Genomic DNA, 20,136 nt, shown 5'->3' on the forward strand with positions numbered 1-20,136 from the left:
ATAAATTTTGGAAAATGGACTGATAAAGCCATTCAGTCTATACTTTGTGTGTGTCCAATTTAAAATCAAGTAAAATAAATTTGACTGAAACTTAACTCTTCCTATTTATAATATTAGTACTATTTGTTGCAATAACAAATAAATTATTTAAGTCTTATAAAATATAATAACTAGGTATTAATTTTATTAAAATATATGATGAAGTTTGTTTTGTTACAAAAATTGGATATTTCATTTTTTTAACTTTAATAGAAGGGTAAAATATTGTATACATTATATTTAAGAATTTTATTGAATATTTCGATTTATTAAATAACTCTTTTTTTCTGGCCAAGATAAATGTTATATTTTTGGACAATGTCGATTACACATTTTAATTATTGTAAGTAAAAATAAAAGCTAAATTGATTAGTTTTTATATTAAAAAATCTATTTTTGATAAATCTATTTTTGCTGTACGTATCATCATTTTACATATCAAACATATTTGGTTTCCGACGATTCTCGAATGAAGCGAGAACCATTTTTATTGAAAAAATTATAAATAACTCGGTTATTTGAAAAATTGATTGGCCTTGTTTTTTCCATCCAATTCTTAGATCTTTCCTATCTATTTACAACACTTTATTAATAAAAATTTTATATATCTCGAGCGTAGATACATATTTTGTATTTTCCACACTTTCGCTTCTGCAAATGGAAGGATAAAGGAAACGTAGGAAAGACCACGCAACTATCTGACGACCTATCGCGAAATATCGCGAAATGGCAAAGAAAGAAGCTGTACGTATTGGTATACGAGCGGAAAATTCGCGATAGCACAGATAGCCTTTGTTTCGATAGAAATGAGCAAGAAACGAAAAGAATATTTTCTCGCTTCACTCTGCCGCGCGTCGGTAGATACGTGACATTCGCGGTGTCGTTACGCTCTCTCCGTTATTCTTCTCTGCGATACGTGTATTGGGACAGGCTGTCAGAGATTATCGGTTTGTTGCGATGAGAGTGAAGTTTTTTCTTAGGAAATTTTTCGCGCGAGAAAAAGCTGCAGTTAATTCGCCATCCGTTGTTGCTGTTGACGCTGATAAAAGAGAATATCCCGAGTACAAATATAAACAAAATTTTGCACAACTTTCTTCTTTCTTGCAACTTCATTCTTTAACTTTGTTTATTAATCATCTTTGATTTTATTTTTTTGCGAAAAAATATTGACAATCGCGTCTGTAAGAATTTTTTGACCTGCACACCTATTGCTTTTATTTTCCGTATACAGTTCACTAAAAAATGAAGCAGACATCTTATTTTTTAATAGTAACAAAGATGTTCTTTCATATTTTCTTCAAATTCTGCATAATGCAAAACAATCAATATAGAATAAAAAAGGTTTACTTTTCGAAACTTAATCAAGATATACTTAATTTTCTTTAAAAGTATTACAGCTTTTACCATCTGAAATTGGTATTTTGCTGAAATTTTCAATTTTCGGAAAGGTCAAAATACAGCGTACTGATATCGGTGTCGAGTTTGATCTCCAGCGGCTGTAGCCTAGGAAGTAGTTCCTCGAGAAATTTCTCTGGTTGTGGCCGTACTTTTATTTCGTCGATACACACTGCGACGGTAGATTCGCGAAACATGTCACGACGAAAAATCATCCGTGAACGTAAAATTTCTTCATTCTCTTATCCATATTCTCTTACGTATCTACTCGTCTCGCTTCTCTAGTGATGTATAGAAGCAAACACGGACGTGATCCGAAAGGATCTGTCAGCCGAGTTTCAAACAACTTACTACAGCCGGCAATATGGAGTCTCGAAAGGATTTGACTATACACGATGCCAACAGAGTCACGAAAAATGTACGAAAGATGGAAATATAAATTGATACCTTTAGTTCTTACCCAAATATTTTAGCTTGAATCTCTTTTTATGAGAACAAAAATTTGAAATTTTTCGCTTGTACAAATTCGTAATAAGATAAATAATATATTGAAAATTTTTAGATGTAATTTCCAGTAATTTGCGAAAAAAAATATTATTGAATAAGTGAAAGGTATCTTCTGTTACAATTAAAACCGTATTGATCCGTGAAGTAATTCCTTTTGATACGATATAGTTTCTAAATACTTAACTAACGAAGCAAGAGAGTCTTGCTCTTTTCTCGAATGCTCTCGCAAAGCCATTCGCAATATGGTTGATGAATCGCATTTCTTATCTATACCTACGGTCTCCGACAGCGCAAAACTCGTGTCTCAACTAAGGAAAGATTCGCATTGGAGGTACTCTTGGTGCATTTGCAAATTGCGCGCGACGCAGCTGCATCGATGTAAATTTCAGCGGTACATAAAGCGACTTCGTTTCCCCCGCGGTTGGGGCATTGCGGTGTCCTAATTCGGAAGCGTCGCATGCCCGAAATGACGCGCATAGATTCCTCCCCGTCTCTCTCTCTCTCTCTCTCTCTCCTCTCTGTTTCTGTCCCTCTCCTGTCTCTCTCCTTCTTTCTTGCTCGCAGAGATAAGAAACGAAAGTTTCGAGCAAACTGCGGCCTGTGCTTTATCACGCTTTGAGAATTGCCGCAAGGCAGGTACGCGCACCTCTATTTTTCTATCGGGGCCCGCAATGTAATTTCCGTTTGTTTATCGCGTTTCGTGCTTCTCTGGGAGGAGGAATGGATTCCGAAACCCGTGCGACGTCCCAGGCACGTCTGCCGCGGAGTGCACGGCGCCGTTACTGCAAATTGGCCCCGCGTGGTCACGTATCGCCACGAGTTGCAAATTATTTTTCGCGCCTTACTTTAAAGAAAATAGTACAGCGGCAAGATTTCTTTTTTCCTCTTTTGGGAAGCATATATTTATTTGTAAATAATCGACATTTTTTTACGACAATCTGTACACAAAAATACAAAGGTCAGTTTCTTGGAAAAATTTAATAATTTAATTTTATAAAAGAAGACTTCTATATTTGTTAGAAATATGGCTGAAATGGAACTACGCGTAAATAATAATTTTCCAATTTTATTCGATTGTACAGAGCTTTGTTAATGTTTAATCACGACAAATGTTATTTATCTCATTTATCTGAAATGAAAATAAGTATTGACATGTAAATATCAGCGATATTTGATTAGCGCACCATACAATCCATAATAATCTTTGGAAGCGCGATTAATTAACGAAATCCACTATACGGCATATGAAGCCGATTTTGCTAACGCGTTTTTTTTCCCTTCCCCCCGACACAACGATATGATTGGATGATCCGTCATTTTCGGTCAAATTCGCACAGTCAAATTCGCAATAGATGTCGGCATCGATTAAAACTGAACGGCGATATATTGCCATGTGTTCGTGGCTTTTGAACTTGTCTCTATAATTGCATGACAAAAAATGGATGAAAGTCTGACATTAATAATGATGAGCAAAGTATGTCACGTCTCCACTCCATAGAAATTTCCATCACTGCATTTCGGACAATTGTAATGTGGAATATGCATTAATTTCTTTGTCGAGAATCAATTTCGTTAACTGTACAATTACTGTTGTTTCGACATTGTGTAACGTATGATTGTTGTACATTATTACGCGCACTCGACAATTCTATATTCTGTCAAAATCACTTCTATCTAGTATGTTGAATTTAATTATCACGCGAGAAATTCTACATCTCCAATAGTCATGTGAAATATAATAATGATTTGTAACACAATTAAAATTATTTTCACTAATTACTTTGATAATAAAATCATTTAGCGTATAAAATCTATTTGAAATTAAGAGAAATGTTTTTTGCAAAATAATTATTGCAGTTAATATGATATTGAAGCAATAATGCAGAATTCTCATTTTCACTTCCCCACATGATTGATAGCACAGCATTGCATATGCAGTAACGTAATTTGTATACTGCAAAAGTATACAAGTTTCGAAAAAAACACGCCGCGCACGTGCTATTCATAAACATAACACTGTATGTACATAATTGGACAAGTGCGTTAATTTAATATTAAAAAATAGATGTGAAGAAACATGTGTGCAGTATGTGTGCTTTGAAGTATGATACACTTTCACATGCATGTACTGACCAATCCCGTTACTAATAGATTGAAATTACGGATCGTATATCGCCACTATTTTTGTATAGAAAAATCGCAGCGCGATTATGAGAAAATTAAGACTCCAGTGGTTGCAACGAGTACAAGGCCACTTATTTTGGATAACTATAAGTTAGCGAGAACAGTTTAAAATTCAATGCGAAATATGTTTGAATCTCAGAGAATTGATTGGAGATCATAACTTTTAAAATTTTTATTTATGCATTAGGATTATGCCACTTTTTTATTTTGGTGTCTTTAGTATCTGATGCATCGAAAGGAAGTGTGTGTTCCAGGCACTTTCCATTCAGCGCAATAATGCCATTAGCCTCATGTATCTATGGAAATCGGTGCACAAGAGGTCACGTTTATAAATCATAAATCACATCGTTCTAGATATAAACCCGTAAAAACAGATATCGCGATACGCGATTTTTTGGACGCGACGTGTTTCATTCCCTTCCATTTCTTCAAAAAAAAAAAAAACTGCGGAACAAGGGAAAGCCCAGTGAATAATTTTTTATCTCTGATAGAATGAAAGAACCTAATTTTTAAACACAAAATATTATACGGCTGCATCTGTCCGTAAAATGTATTGTTATATTATTGCTATTCAAGATGTATCAGAGATATTATTCGAGATGAATTAGAGCTAATGACAGGACTGGTATTTTTTTATTGATTGAATTGTTACATGTGTTTATATTAAGATATTTATTAAGAATATCCCTAAAGAACGAATTTATTACCTATGAATTTTCATCATCTGCAAGACTCTCGAGGTAATTCGTGTGAGCGTACCTATATAAGATATTTTATGAAATGAGAGTTCATACATTTATACTCCTCGTTTAGCGCTAAATGTGGTGCATAAGATCCTTAGCTCACGATGACACTGAATGCGATTAGCGTAATAAGATTCAATGTCAGATGAGTTCACTTAGCACTTAAATGCGAAATGTGAAAATGGATACAGGGGGGTGTCATGGGAGATTATACACATAACACATAAAACCGCGTAATCGAGCTATCGATGATAATTCGAGCACAATTAACGTGTGAAATATCGTGAAAGCGATCGCGCGAACAACAGAATTATTTCGTTATGAGCGATCGGTTGGATTAATAAACGCGCGTGTGCGGCGGGGAAAAATGTCGGGCGTTAAATTGTTAGTCTGTTAAATTAAATCGTCCACGCGCTACAACGGAACGTTATAAATTCTATTCCTGTGGAGCGGGGACGTGTTGTGTCGGCAGTAATTAAAATTCATCAACGGCACGCCGCTCGTCACGCACGGCATTTTCTATTTTAATTCAGGTATCATTATTAATCGCGCACCACGCATATTGTTTGACACAATTGCAAAATATTTGAAGTGTAATTATAGTCATTTGTTAATTGCCTAAATCGACGGTAAACTTTCCACCAATGGAACAAATGCGCGTAAAACATATCTTATGTTATTTTAAGAAGCATCATTTTAATATTTAACTATATTTTATTTAACTGTATCTTCAAGAAACAATGGATTTTGCTACAATGGATTATTTTTACTTTTTTCAAACTATGATTTTTATATCCATTAGCTATTGCATTTGTATTTGTTAATAGTATTGTCGTAATCAATATATTAGGTAAATGTGTAAAATATGATCTTAAAAATTTTCAATTACATGATATTTAGTTTTTACACACACACACACACACATGTATGTATGTATATATATATATATATTATTTTTTTTTTTTACAATAACCTAACTTGAAACTTTTGATCTAGCGTGATTCAAGCAGAAAACTGGCGAAATATTAACCACTGCTTTGTAACGCACAGTTGACAGTTTACGCACAATGTAAGCACTTATCTCAAAAAGGTTAAAAGGCTCTCGACGTTTTTCTATCGAGTGGATTCCATCTGCGAACGAAAGAGATTACCTTCGAAAATGTGGCCGCCGGATGGCCTGAAAAAAGCCTTTGCGAGATAGGCGTGCATGAGTGCTCAACAATGGCGAAATAAATTTTCGATAGGCTGAAACATTCTATGACAGAAAGAAAAAATCTTTACCCAGAATGACTTGTTAAGATATTTAAATGCATGCGTATTTAATTTTAATATTCTTCTTTAATAGTTGTAATTAATTCTTTCAACTTTGCTTTTGTTAATTTATTTTTATCACATTCAAAGAATATTGTAATAAGACATACTTTTGATATTATATTTTACAACAAGCTTGCTTTTATATCATAAATATTGGTAAAAGAAATTTTACATTTCGTAGTAGAAATGTTATGTTTATATACTAATCAATAAGCAGACGGCTGATTTTTTTCTAATTTCGACTAACAAAAAAAATTCGAGATATAACAACGTAAACTATCGCAAATTATTGTGAAAGTTTTCTTTGCACATTTCATGCTAAAGTCACTATACATCGATGCAGGTCGAACACCTCGTCGAACACGTATGAAATTTGAGATTGGCAACCGGGGCATTAGTTTCCGGTGAACAAAACTCCTTTCGGCGGAGCGTCGTGACCATTGTTCACGCGCTAGGTATTTGCGGGAAGCTCCTATGTCCAAATATCGTCCATTATTCCGACAACTGTCTAAGTAATTCGCGGGAGTTGCCTTGCAGTGGGTTCAACGTTCAGAGGGTAAAAGCCATTTCGAGACACAACACATCGAATAACTAGATGAAAAAAAAAACAAGTTGTTAGCTCTCCGGTTTGAAAAGCAAAAGTAATCAAAAATATTTTTTCATGACTAAACATTCGCGCGATGCCATTTATTAAATTCTACGAAGGTCAGCATTACTCGGAGCTGAGATCGGTCATGCATGTATATGACTTTTTCAATTCAGTTAAATGTTCTAGCATTCATTTTTTACGTCACTGGTAAAGAATTAACATAAAAGCTTCACTAGCTGACATATAGCATATGCATGCGTACCATAAGATATATGTCAGCCGCCATTGAATATCTATTCAAATGTATGCCGTAATATCGACTGGGAGAACATCGTGACTTTATAGTTCACACAGGATTTGTCTTCGCGCGGTCCTGGAGCCTCGTTTTTCATCTCGACGCGTTACTAGCGGAACGAAACATCCATCATACGACGCGTAATCGTCGCCGCGGACTTGCGACAAGCGAAATCGATACCCGTCAATCCCCCAATGAGCGGCGATCAGGCCATTTCAGCGACCTCATAAATAATGAAGCGCATGCAGATGCCGCCATCGCGGTAAACCGTGTGTGTTGTGCGGCGAATCTGCCGGTTTTACGCGGCTAACGATGTACGATGGGCATCTATGCCGCGTACAATTTCTCTCTCATAATCGATTAAAATATAGCGCAATTATTTTACACAGCTTATTTAGGATCGCATAAAAACGTCGCGTGACCGCTACCGTTTAACGCTTACCTAAACCATTGATGACTAGACTTAAATCTATCTACAAATGCGGAGAGAGAGAGAGCTTATTTAGGATCGCATAAAAACGTCGCTACCACTTAACTCCTACCTAAACCATGATGACTAGACTTAAATCTATCTACAATAGCATTTAGTGAACAAGACAAACAATATGATGTATTGATTATCGTATATCCTATAGGAATCTATAAAAGCTCTTTTATTTGCAATGTTTCATTGGACAACTACATAAAAGTCATATTTAAAAGTACGCTAGCTCGAAAAATATGCTATCGATTTTAGCATTGTACACTTATAACATTTTTTTGTCCAGAAGCAGCAATATTGCAAAAATATAAAACATATTCGCATATTTCTCTAATAGAAAATTATATTTTACAATTTACATCGTCTCTCTTAATAATGAAGCGCTACCAATTTATTGCATTAATATAATGAAGAAAAGAGAATTGTCCGAGAAAAAATATGAAATATGAAATTATTTCATATATTAAACCTAGATTTATTTAAAAAAAAAAGAAAGGAGAGAGAAAAAGAGAGACACAAGAGAAAAAAAATACGCGCGTAAATTGAATGTAAAATAATAGACATTAATTCTGTAAAATACTAATGCGTGAAGTTTTCGTCTTTTTAAGTATGCAATTTGCATATATGCAGAATATTCGTGCGGAAGGTAAATTCAATCGAGCAAATTTATTTGCTTCCATACGTTTGCATTAGAGCGCGCGAAACATCCGCTCTTGGTGCAAATGTGGTGTGGATTGTGCTGTACTAATGCCTAACAGGCATCACTAATAACAATCCTACAGCAAACGTATTAGCCAATATCATATGACAACTAACAGATGACACTGTTATACCTAATGATGATTCACCATAATGCAAACGTTACCCAAATTAGATCACAATAAATATATCATTTTAGTCTGTTGTAGAATTACAATCGTAATGCCACATCTTTGCATAGACCTATTCATAATTATGCAACTTTCATAATTATCGTGATAATGATCTGTATAAACATTATCTTATTAAATGCTACGAAACAGTATCATTAAATTGCGTATCATCTACATTTTGGCAGAAAAAAACCTTTGCAAAAATTATTTATTAAAGACTTTATTGATTGTAAAATTAAAGAATATGAATCTGCTGTGTTCTAAAAGAGATGTATATTATGTTAACATTATAAATTATAATAAAATTTTTTAAATTATGACAAATTTTATAAACAATATGCGTAAATCTAGTGTCAATATTATTTGTCATAATAAAAACATAATCAAATTTGATTAGATTATTTAGAATTAAAGCACTTTGATAACATATATCATATATACATAACTATATATATACATATATCTTGACATACATATAGAGTTCACACAGTTCAAAGTGCTTTTGGCCCATACTTGAACACTGTTGGGAACGTCAATGCAGTATCGATCGGGACACGACGGGATAATCAATCTCCATCAACGGTTCATCAAAAATCAATTGTTTTTACAGCGCCGACGACTGACTGTTGTACATTAATGCTTTTAGCACTGAACGTACAGTTCTCTTCCAGTGGCTACCTTGGGCAGGAAACTCAATTTGCAAAATGAAATTCATGGTTGACCGATGATGATCGTCGCGAGATAGGAGACAATCAATCCGCTTGATGCAGCACTACCCCGCGGGGTTAGATCGCTATTGCTGGTGGCTGACCTCCGATTCAGTAGCACGTTGCGCGAATTAGTCCGTGGCATTTGTTCGCAAAGGTATCATCCAATCATGCGAGTGCATCGTACGCCGCCGTGATATGCGTGCACGGCTAAGCCACCTACCTAAATCGCACGAGCTTTGTACCTTTCATTGCCGTTTAATGGATATACCAAACGTTATCCAGATCACTTGTCTCTTTGACTTCTGTGCAATGTTAAAGCATAGAGACTACTCGGTGAATAAGCTTTTAAGAAATAAGATTAGAAAGTGAAAAAATTTCTGAATGTGTTCTCAATTATTTTGCATTATCGTAAATTGTAATTGCGACAGAAACATGTAATACAAGGAAGAGAATTATTTATTCTAGTTTTATCCTATAAGCGGCATTACTACTTAATTTTTGGCATAAGAAAATCTAATTAATACAAAATATTTTACATTATTTTATTACACAAATTAAAAATAAAAGAAAAGAAAAGTGAAAAGAAAAGAAACTCATATTCTTAAACAAATTATTTCTTCAAACATTATATGTATCTGACCGCGTACAGTGTTTAATACATTTTAATTCGCGAGACAGACCAATGATCATCATAGCAGGATCTTGGTGCTCACTGAAATTTTATGTGATTTTTATATACATTTTTTTTAATTCTACAAACTCCGCGCCATTACTTTCTCAATTACGGTCTCAATTCAATCAGTATAGTAATATAAAATATTACAATATTAAATTGATAATCAGTTTAATAATATTGATGCTTACAAGCATGTCATATTATAAAATTCTTCCCTTCCCTCAATGTGATGCAAGAATACTGTAAAGAAATTTTGCTGCGAAAAATATTATCTCAGCCAGGATTTGAACTTGGACCTCTCCGGGCTGACGTCTTACCGAGACAAGTGGCAATATTTATCGCAACAGCTGCAGATGATATATTTTAAAAATAACATATATTAGGCCAACGTGTAAATGCATTATTATAATGTCTGTATTTACAGTATTGGTCTAACATACGTTATTTTTAAAAATACATCATCTGCAGCTGTTGCGATAAATATTGCCACATGTCTCGGTATTTCTTCTTTTTAAAAGAAATCGCATATCTTCACTTATGAAGCTTGTCTGGACGAGTACTAATTTGTACGAATTCAATACAGCTCTCGTGATAAAGAAATTCAAACTGCACTGCACAGAAAAGTCTTTAGAAGAAGGAAGAGATCTGATAATTGCGTTTGGCTGCCGTTTTCAAGGCGCGCTCCCGGAAATTACGCCCCCGGAACTCTGACGGCGCATTAAATAGCCGGCAGACATGTTCGCGCGCAAAACAATGAGAGACTATAGAGATCGTTTGCGACACACACGTCGACCGACCGGGGATTTACGGCGCTGTGGGTGCTTTCCGTGGTCTTTGTTCTAACACGACCAAGACGTTGCAGGCTCCCTGGGCCAGTATTGTAGCAGCGCAGCCGTTGATGCTTGAGAACTTCCGGTGCTAAACATTTATAACGTGTACCTGAGTTTGAATATCTTTGCGATTTAAAGTTTATGTAAATTAGATAGTTCACCGATCATTTTGCTATACAAGGGCAATTTTAAATTTAAAAGATGAAATGATTGCATTATTTTAAAGGAAAGGTTGGTCTGGCATATTGAAACATATGATTCTTTATTTGTAAACACATAAATAATTAATGTTTTAAATACATATAATATTTTTTAAAAACTGACAGTACAAACAAACAAAAATATAAATGCGTTAACAAATTTTTATTTTGTTAAAAAAATATTATTGATATACAGCTAAATATCGTTTCAAAAATTTTCATAAATCTATTCATTAAAGTTGAAGCATCGGTAATGTTTAGCCACTAGATTCTTTTAAGATTAAATCTACAGAATTTAGAGATTGAAGTGTGCTCAGTCTGCGGCTGCAAACTGCGGCAAACATGCGTAGCATGTGACTAGCGTGACTACAGGTTGTGCTGTTTATGTTGCAGGTGTCCTGGATGCGCAAACGGGACATGCATATCTTGAGTGCGGGCATCTTCATGTACACGTCGGACCTGAGGTTCCAGGTGATCCATCCGGACAAGTCGGAGAACTGGACGCTGCAAATCAAGTCGCCGCAGCAGCGCGATTCTGGCGTGTACGAGTGCCAGGTCAGCACCGAGCCGAAGATGTCGCTCAACTATAGCCTCAACGTAGTTGGTGAGTGCCGGCTGAATTATTCACACGCGAAGCCCGGTTACGTAAATCGCGGCCCTGGGCTGATTCCGCTCGAAGTCTTCTATCGATGGGAGACGAATGTTACGGCCGCTTCACGATCGGCTGCTATCTCGGGGAAAAGATTGTTCGCGACACGAGCCGGCTGGCGGGATCGAACGGGTTAAAGTTTAAACGCTTAAGTGCTCCGTCGCGGGATTATCCTCTCGATGTCGCGCCGCGTTCTGAAACCCCCGTCGTTTGCGGATTAACGAGTTGCAGCTCGCCATCGACATTGACATTTAACGAGTGCGAAAGAAAAGAAATTACCAACACAAAATTATAAGTTTTAGTAGGTGTAACCTATTTGACCAATTCATAGGCTTTAACATTGAAAAATTTTAAAGAAGACAGATTATAAGATGCGTTAATATCGATTAATATATATTTAGCCAAACTTAAACAATGATATCGTAAATGTTATAGATATCAGTATTTTAATTACTCTTAAGCTTGCGCGTCATCTGTATACATTTAATATATATTTGTCACGCAGGCATTTGCGTGAGAATATTATTTTGCCAGTTTGTAACGTTTGTCATATTTGTAATATTTAATATTATTTTGATGTTATTATTAATACGATAATGGTGATAAATAATAAATTACTCAATGACGATGCAGAAATTTCTCTACAGTTATATCATGTATGAAAATTGATTCTCGATTCCATCACGAATGCCGATTGCACAATACAGCTGGCAGTGACATGTACAATTACGTATTCATGCAGATACCAGCGTGTCATCAAGTATTATTTTGCATTCCCTTGTATATAAAATCTATTGCACGAACCGGATATGTTTTTTTTCCCGCGGAAAATAGCTAATCTTTTGTGATGTCGTATGACATAAAAAAAGTCAATGTGTTAATTTATTCATTTATTTGTATTAACGTTATCGAATATGCTTACCGATCGTGTTTATGCGATCCGCCTTCGCAAACAACGAACAAAAATTTTCTTGGCTGCAGCGAGATGCAGCGGGAGCAGTATTCGTGTCTTCTTTAAAGTTGAAGGCAAGCACGCCGTAAGATTTAGTTAGGCGAAGTCCCCGCGATCGTTTTTTTTACGTTTGTGAATCTTTCAGCAGTTTCTGAGAACATTAGGGAAAACGACAACGATAACGCACGACTTCCGTTTCTTCCGTTTGCACGAGCGTCGCCGACCAAATAAAAAGCAACGAGAGTCGGCAAGGGGAGAGGACGAGTTATTTTGCCATCGAAAGTTGGAGCTAAGATACACTATAAACAACGTAACTTTGTACATGCAATCCGGAAGAATTTCATATTGGCATAACTGCTTCGCTCTGAAAACTCTACGTTTTCGCTGCTACAATTCGCGATCCGCCTGCCGTAAACTTTCAGCCATAATAAACAATCGCCCAGCTTTGCTGAAAATCGGCGCGACTATCGCACCTCACTTACCTTCATTTTACATGAGATTAATTGCGCTTACATCATGGTATTTTCCGCTTACGGCGGTTTTCATCGTTCCTCTCGTAAATCTAATAAATAAATATTCGCGCGAAGGAACGTAATTTTTCATGTACGAATTTGACGTAAGATATGCCAATAGAAATTCTTGTGAGATTTTTACATATTTCGCTTGCGATATCTTTACTCAAGAAATTTTTAACGAAATTAGACAAAATCTAATTTTGTTTTAATTTCTTGAATTCTGAAATTCCTGGATTCTGAGATTCTGGACTTCTCGTATCTTTAAATTATTAAAATTCTTAAAAATTCTTAGAACTCTTAGATCGCGAAATTGTTTGATGCTTAAAATTTTACTGCTAGATTACAAAGTTCTTGATGTCTAAAATTTTTCGATTTGCAAAATTTTCTTAACTCCTATATAGATTTCGCCGTCGAGATCTATGTAAAATCGTCCTGAAATATGAAGAAAAACTTTTTAGTTTTTCTTCCCGGAGATTTAAAGCACCGATAAAAAAAACCCGACTAAAACTTGTTGAAAGGTATAGTATGAAACGGCTAGAAGGAAACAATTTGTAGATTACGAAAGCGGGGCGGTATTGGTAAAAGAAAGTCATTTTCTTTTTTTCTTTGTATCACGGTTATCTAGATTTGTCGTTTCCTCGCGCGATGAGTGAGATTAAAAGCATAGAATTATTCACTTCTATTTGCGAATGTAGGACCGCAGATACACACGACCGTTGATTTTGAACTCTGCGCGAGGCTAAAGAGAAGAATAAGTGAGTGGGCAAGGAACGGAGAATATACGCGAAGCGCTGGAGAACGTAAGAGCTCCGGCGTGCTCGATAAGCGGCTTGGAGGAAACACGTCGACTATCCCGAGTCCTTTTCAACCTCTACCACCCACCCCCTTATTCTCCCCTTTTTATGCGCTACGGGTGCATCGATGCAGGTGCATCTACTCTGTCTGGTGCGTTTATGTCGGGAAGCGGGGAGGGAGAGTTGGCGCGAAATAAATCGTCTTTCTTTTGCACGTTTCCTTATTCGTAAAATCGTAAAACATGAAGTCGAGACGGCGAGATCGATTTTATAAATCCATTCCGCAAAAAGCTGGAAACGCGGGAGTCTCCCTGCTGACTGCAGATCGAAATTTCCCATTGGGGTACGTATAGTAACTTTGAAGATTGGTGGAAGGGGAAGAGAGGTTGTTTTCTGATATATCTATAAAGATCGTCGGTTGAGAATCGATAGAAGTGTCAACAAAAGTAGGGCAGATTGATTGAAAAGTAATGCAACGGAACAACTTTAATAAAATATGATATTCAACAGAAAAAAAACTATCTTATGATAGATAAGGAATTTACAAAAAATTGTTTATAAAATCAGTAACAGCTTAAAAATTGTATTGAGGATTTATATTAACAAGATTTATAGAGCTGCAATCGCATTTCTTCCCGCTTTAATCTTTTTATTTAATTGAGAAAGACGTTGGAAATAATTCGTTCGAAAACTCGTACGTGATTTTTATATAAAGTTGCTGAATACAAGAGATTTGGCATAAAACTCCTCGTAATTCCCGTTTTTGCCTTTCGAGTCGAAACGTGTCCTACAGAGAATAATTCACGTACCAAAATTCGCGAGGATAATAAAATTCTGCCAGCGGGTGGAACTCCAATCTCACCACTCTGGCATATATATTCTTGACTCAGCATTTTTTTTTTGTCGCAACGTGTTTTCGCCTAGCCGAGCGGCGTAAATACATCCGAATTAACCACTAATGTATTTTTTACCACCCGTGCGTTTGTTAAACGTCTCGTCCTGCCCCTGTCAAATAAATCCGAACCCATTTCTCGGATTTCTAGTCTCGGTATACTAGTTGGCCTTACGCGAGCTTTCACGCGAGTGTGTTGGTTTAAAGCTCGAATTCGTTTCGAATAGTAAAGTTCGAGAGAATACAATGCCATTTTGTTACCATTTGACAAATATGATCATGATTTTATTAAGCTCAACAGCTTGTATAATTTGTTACGAATACTAATTTAAACATGTACAATGGAAGCATGTAGCATCAACAAGCTTATTAATTATGTGCTTAAAACAGAATTCTAATTCAACTATTATTACGAATGCGTATATTACAAATATTCTCTCAATTTAATATATTACAGGCGTTCTACATATATATACATGTATGGAATATATATACAATATAATTTATATATATCCTACATGATATGAAACGTATTAACTGTATGAATCTGTACCATTTAGTACTGAATGTGGAACAACATTGTGGTTTAAATCTATCCTAGTTTGCAATATGGTATAATAGATTCCACGCTGGTTATTCTGCGACGGCACGTTAATGAATGCGCTTCGGTCGGCGTAATCAGCAACGTAATCGCAAATCCGACGATAGAGTGTAAACGATAATTGGCCAAAGATTTGCCAGGAACAGCGGTGTCAACAACCAAGTCATAATGGAGCATGATAAACATTGTATCCAGTCAATTATCGACGTTCTCATATATTCCATATTCCATTATCATTATTAGTGAGGATAAAGATCGAGATATAAATATATATATATATATATATATATATATATATATATATATTAAAAAGAGTTTATGACAAACGTTAAAACGTTTCTAATAGAATTAGAAACTGCATATATTCTTAAAGTATATATAATCAATATTCTCGGAAAATCAATATTTGTTCTTTTTAATATTAAAAGACAATATTTTTTATTTACTATTACACGTTGATGCAATTGAATTGAACATATGAAAACGTGTTTTACATGTTATTTCCTCACGCCTCAGCGATCGTGAGTTTTAATGAAATTCTGTATTGCATTATGTATTATATGTTAAGATCTCATATTAGTGATTCTGGAAGCCTCTTGTTGATGTGATGTTTCATTCAGGGAAATGGCCATGTCAGCAACGGCATCTTGGCGTATATCGGTATGGTGGCAGGCATAAAGATATGAATAAAATAGTACAATCGCGTACAGAGATATATCTCTACTAGGGGACGGTATATAAAGGTACGAACAATATAGCGACCGGTTATGTTTTATATGATGTTTTAAACTTTTATATTTAAATATACCTTGCTTTTAAAGTAACGCAACTCAAATATAATTTTTTGAAACAGTGAAAAAAACATTTTTCTCTTTAATAGAATATATTTTTAAAGATAGCTTTTTTATTTTTTAATGTAGATTTTTATATATTTAAATTTTGTAAGTCATGCAAATGTTAATAGTTTAAAACAAGTTTAAAAAACAAAGAACAATAAATTCAAAATATTAAATTAAAAATTTCAGAATATTTCTATTAAAAAAAAAAAGAACAATTACTCGTTAGAGCATGAGATTTAAAGCATGAGAGAATTTTTATTATACGCGTTATTGAACATATTGAACATTATTATACATTAAAAAAAGAAGATTGCGCGAGGAATGCGTGAAAAGTCATATAGGCCCAATTTTAATATCGTAAGTCCCACCGCGGAGATTTGCTTTAATCAGACTTTTAATTAAGAGGGATATAAGTCATTCTTTGCCCAGACGAGAATGCCAGACACGGCGCAATCATAAATAAGACCGCGGACAGTCGGCACTATAGCCACCGCCATCGCTGGACAGTGATTTTAAATTACGCGAAACTCGCGGAAAATGAAATTTAATTCAATCTTTGTAAGAGCGCTTGGAATTCCCTTGAAGAGACGCCGGCAAATCTTTAACATATTTCTGTTTAACATATGTACACATGCTCGACATACTCGTTGTGATTTTACTCGTGCAACATTATATTTAATTAAAATAAGGACGCTCTTATAAAAAAAACCCCTCCAGCTCCTAGAATCTGTTTTTTGCAGCAATCCATATACAGGATGTCTCGTTAATGTCGTGAAATATGTATTTTAATAACGAATTCCTTAGAAGGAACTCGAGATTAATTTTTCTTTAATTAAGTTTGATCGAACGCTTATTTATCGGAACTATTTACTTATTACATAATTCAATGTTTGCGAAAGTGCTAGCAATTAGTTTTGTTTTTTTACGTCAGAAATTAAGTTTCACAAAAGTAAAATTTTAAAAAATTATAATATTAAAATTTCTATAAAAATAAAAACCTTGATAAAAATTTTGCTATACATTATTTATTATTTTATATATTATTAGCTTCTGTAACAATCTATAACTTTCGGGACTTAATGCAAAATTATTCGATGAAGAAAATTTCAGTTCTATTTTTGCCAGGGAAAAACGATGGCAAAAAGAATCTGCCAAATTATTTTCCAACGAAATATTCTATACATATATAATATATTCAACGTGTGCAACGCGCATGTGTTTCTGATATTCAGAAGGGAGACGTGCAGAAATAATTACTCTCTGATGTTTTCATTATCGTTGCAATATTCCCACGCCATTGCATCCTTCACTTCCCTGCTCTCACTCCTTTGCGCGTAATAACCGCGTGTTTCAGAGGCAGGCTTTCGCGTTTACGTAAGCCAAAATATTTCATCTTACGCGAGACGGAGAGAGCCTTTATGTCAAGACGCAAGGGCGTCCGCGTTGTGAAAGGAGTTCACGGGAATCCATGGAATAATTCGTGCAAAACTTCGTGAAAGGTAACTTTGGCGAGAAAGCTTTGTAGAAAGCTCTTCGAAATAAAATGCGTGTAGAATAAAGTTGTATGTTGTTTTTTTTTTAATTTCATATTTCGTGATTATATTTTCTACAACGCAGACTATTAAGATAATATTAGGATAATCGCCCATGCTATTGCAATAATTAATTACATTAACGAAAGGTTTTGATAAATTACACACATACACGGCTGGTTGACTCAACAGTTCAAATTGCATGCGTGGGTATATCGATATTTGTGAATTAAATGATCTGGCTTTGAATGTTGAGTTAATTGCGTAATCTTCTAATTATTTATAATTTTCAATTGTAGAAATTTCCTGATTTACCGAGCTTACTTTTATGATGACGTAGATATAAATAGCTTTATATCTACGGTATTAATTAAATTGCAACGTCATACTCGTTTTGAAGCGGGTACACATCGAAATGTGCGGTAATATCGCAATGGAATAATATTTGTTTATTTGACGTTAAGCCGCGCAGGTAAAATTGTGGTCATTCTTCGTTTGTAATAATATATGCCGCGCCGGGCCGCGCCCGACGCGAAATGTGACAGAAGACAGAAAATAATATTAAGCGGCGCGTCAGAACGATGGTCATTATTATTCGTGCAATTAAGTCTCATTGTCACGATTGGTCACACTTGGCTACAATATGGGGAGCGAATGACACGCGTTAACGCACTGACGGCTTAATTGGTTCCTCCCTCCTTCCTACTGCAACCGCGCACGTTCTTGGTGCAGCCAGGCATCCACAAATCAATTGCGAAATTCGTGGCTATCACATGCGAAGCGATACGATCCTTCAAAACCGTTGTAGATACGAATATCTATGTCAGATCGAATCACTTTTTTATGTTTTTTTTTCTTTTTTTTTTCGTACAACTTTCAAGCTCCAAAAAGTTGTGTACGAGTACCATCATTCGACAGAAGGTTCCATTTAAATCGGACGTTCGTCATCCGATCAAGCTTTTCCTATATGAAAGTGGAGTAAAGTGCAATATAATTTTTTGTCAATTATTTTATATAAGTAATAAATTTAAAAAGATATCGTCGTGTGTGATGCAACATTAACTTTGAATACGTAATTACAAACGTGCTTTTTTACTAATTGATTATTTACCGAATATTTCGAGGATACATCATGTTAAATTCAAGCAGTAATTGGTATCATGTATAATACGTTTCATCGAACATTTCCGCTTGTAACGTACAATATCGGTCAGACAAATTGCCATTTTGATAAATACTAGAGGATTGCTCCATTGTTTTATTTTATTTATTTTCTGCTTGTAATACTTTTTACAATATATATATATATATATATGTAATTTTAATTTGACGATAGAATCCGCAGCCGTAAATTAGTCCTTTTTTTATTATTTTAATTTACAATACGCGTGACTAAATAGAATCAATGTTGTAGCATAGCGTTTATGCATACAATTTTCATCAAACTTTATAGTATTATAATTTATCTTAAACAATCTATAATTGTGTCATATTAGAGAATTCTATTTATAATTTTATATTTGTATTTTTTTAAATATATATTTTACGTATTCTAGATTTAATTCTTTCAAATAATCTTTGTATTATATAATTAATAAAATTAAATAAAATTCTATTCTGAATTCTGACACGTCGCCTAAAGTAGGTTCTATAATGTACAATGTTTCTACAAATGTAAGAATTCTAGTATTTTCTAATCTGGTATTCCTGTGATAGTCAACGTATAACACTTTTGTTTCGAACCCGTCAATTTACCGTCGTGCGACATACGATCACGACGCGATGCGGTATCCAGGGAACGAGATGCGAGTATTTGTCACTCTTACGGCAATTATGGTCTCTCCCAGGATCGTTTATCTCGTTATGATAGTTAGATTATCTCCGTTCAGCCACAAGATACATGTGCAGATCTATAAGCGGCGATATCTCTCCGCATCAAATGCGACCTATTTCAGTCCCCTTTCCTCGCAAATTCGTCTCGCTGGGATTCGGGTGAACCAACATAGCCAGGACTTGCTCAACCATTGTGCTAAATGGACCATGTCATCTAGAAAGCGGACCTTTTAGAACACCAGGCGCCTTTTATACGATATTTCCCGCATTACGTATTTTACCAAAAAGCTTATCTTGCAAAAATTTTTATACAGACTTGTAATACAATATTTTATATATTGATTTATGTAAGATTATTTTATATAATGTTTTACAATTATTAATGAATTCTATGTTTATTTTCACTTGAGCCAATTAATTTCGAAAAACTGTTTCTAACTGTACACATATTTATGTGTCTCGTAATAATTTTTAACTTACTTTGTTGCTAACTTTGCAACGTCTTTTTGTGCTTGCATGTAATCTGAAATTAAACCCTTTATAATCATAAACTCAGAATACAGCGCGTGAAAATGTAAAGTTGCTATATACTTACCCAAAAAGATACAGCGTCAAAGTGTTAATCGCGAATAATAGCAAATCTTTCCCGCTCGCGGATTAATGGCATACGATTCCGCGAACTGCACTTTGCAAG

The 20,136-nt window shown here is 34.9% G+C and overlaps 1 protein-coding gene across 1 annotated transcript in view; it reads left to right on the plus strand.

The window, feature by feature from the left end:
* The first annotated feature begins 11,248 nt into the window (after positions 1-11,248).
* Positions 11,249-20,136, plus strand: part of LOC105450747 (lachesin-like) — a 160,153-nt gene continuing 151,265 nt past the window's right edge. Inside the window, exon 1 of the mRNA XM_011690733.1 lies at positions 11,249-11,439. Within this exon, the coding sequence (XP_011689035.1) occupies positions 11,253-11,439 (187 nt within the window). The 5' untranslated portion in view covers positions 11,249-11,252. The remainder of the gene's footprint in view (positions 11,440-20,136) is intronic.

This window comes from Wasmannia auropunctata, unplaced genomic scaffold, assembly GCF_000956235.1.
Source record: "Wasmannia auropunctata unplaced genomic scaffold, wasmannia.A_1.0 LD336056.1, whole genome shotgun sequence".
Taxonomy (NCBI): domain Eukaryota; kingdom Metazoa; phylum Arthropoda; class Insecta; order Hymenoptera; family Formicidae; genus Wasmannia; species Wasmannia auropunctata.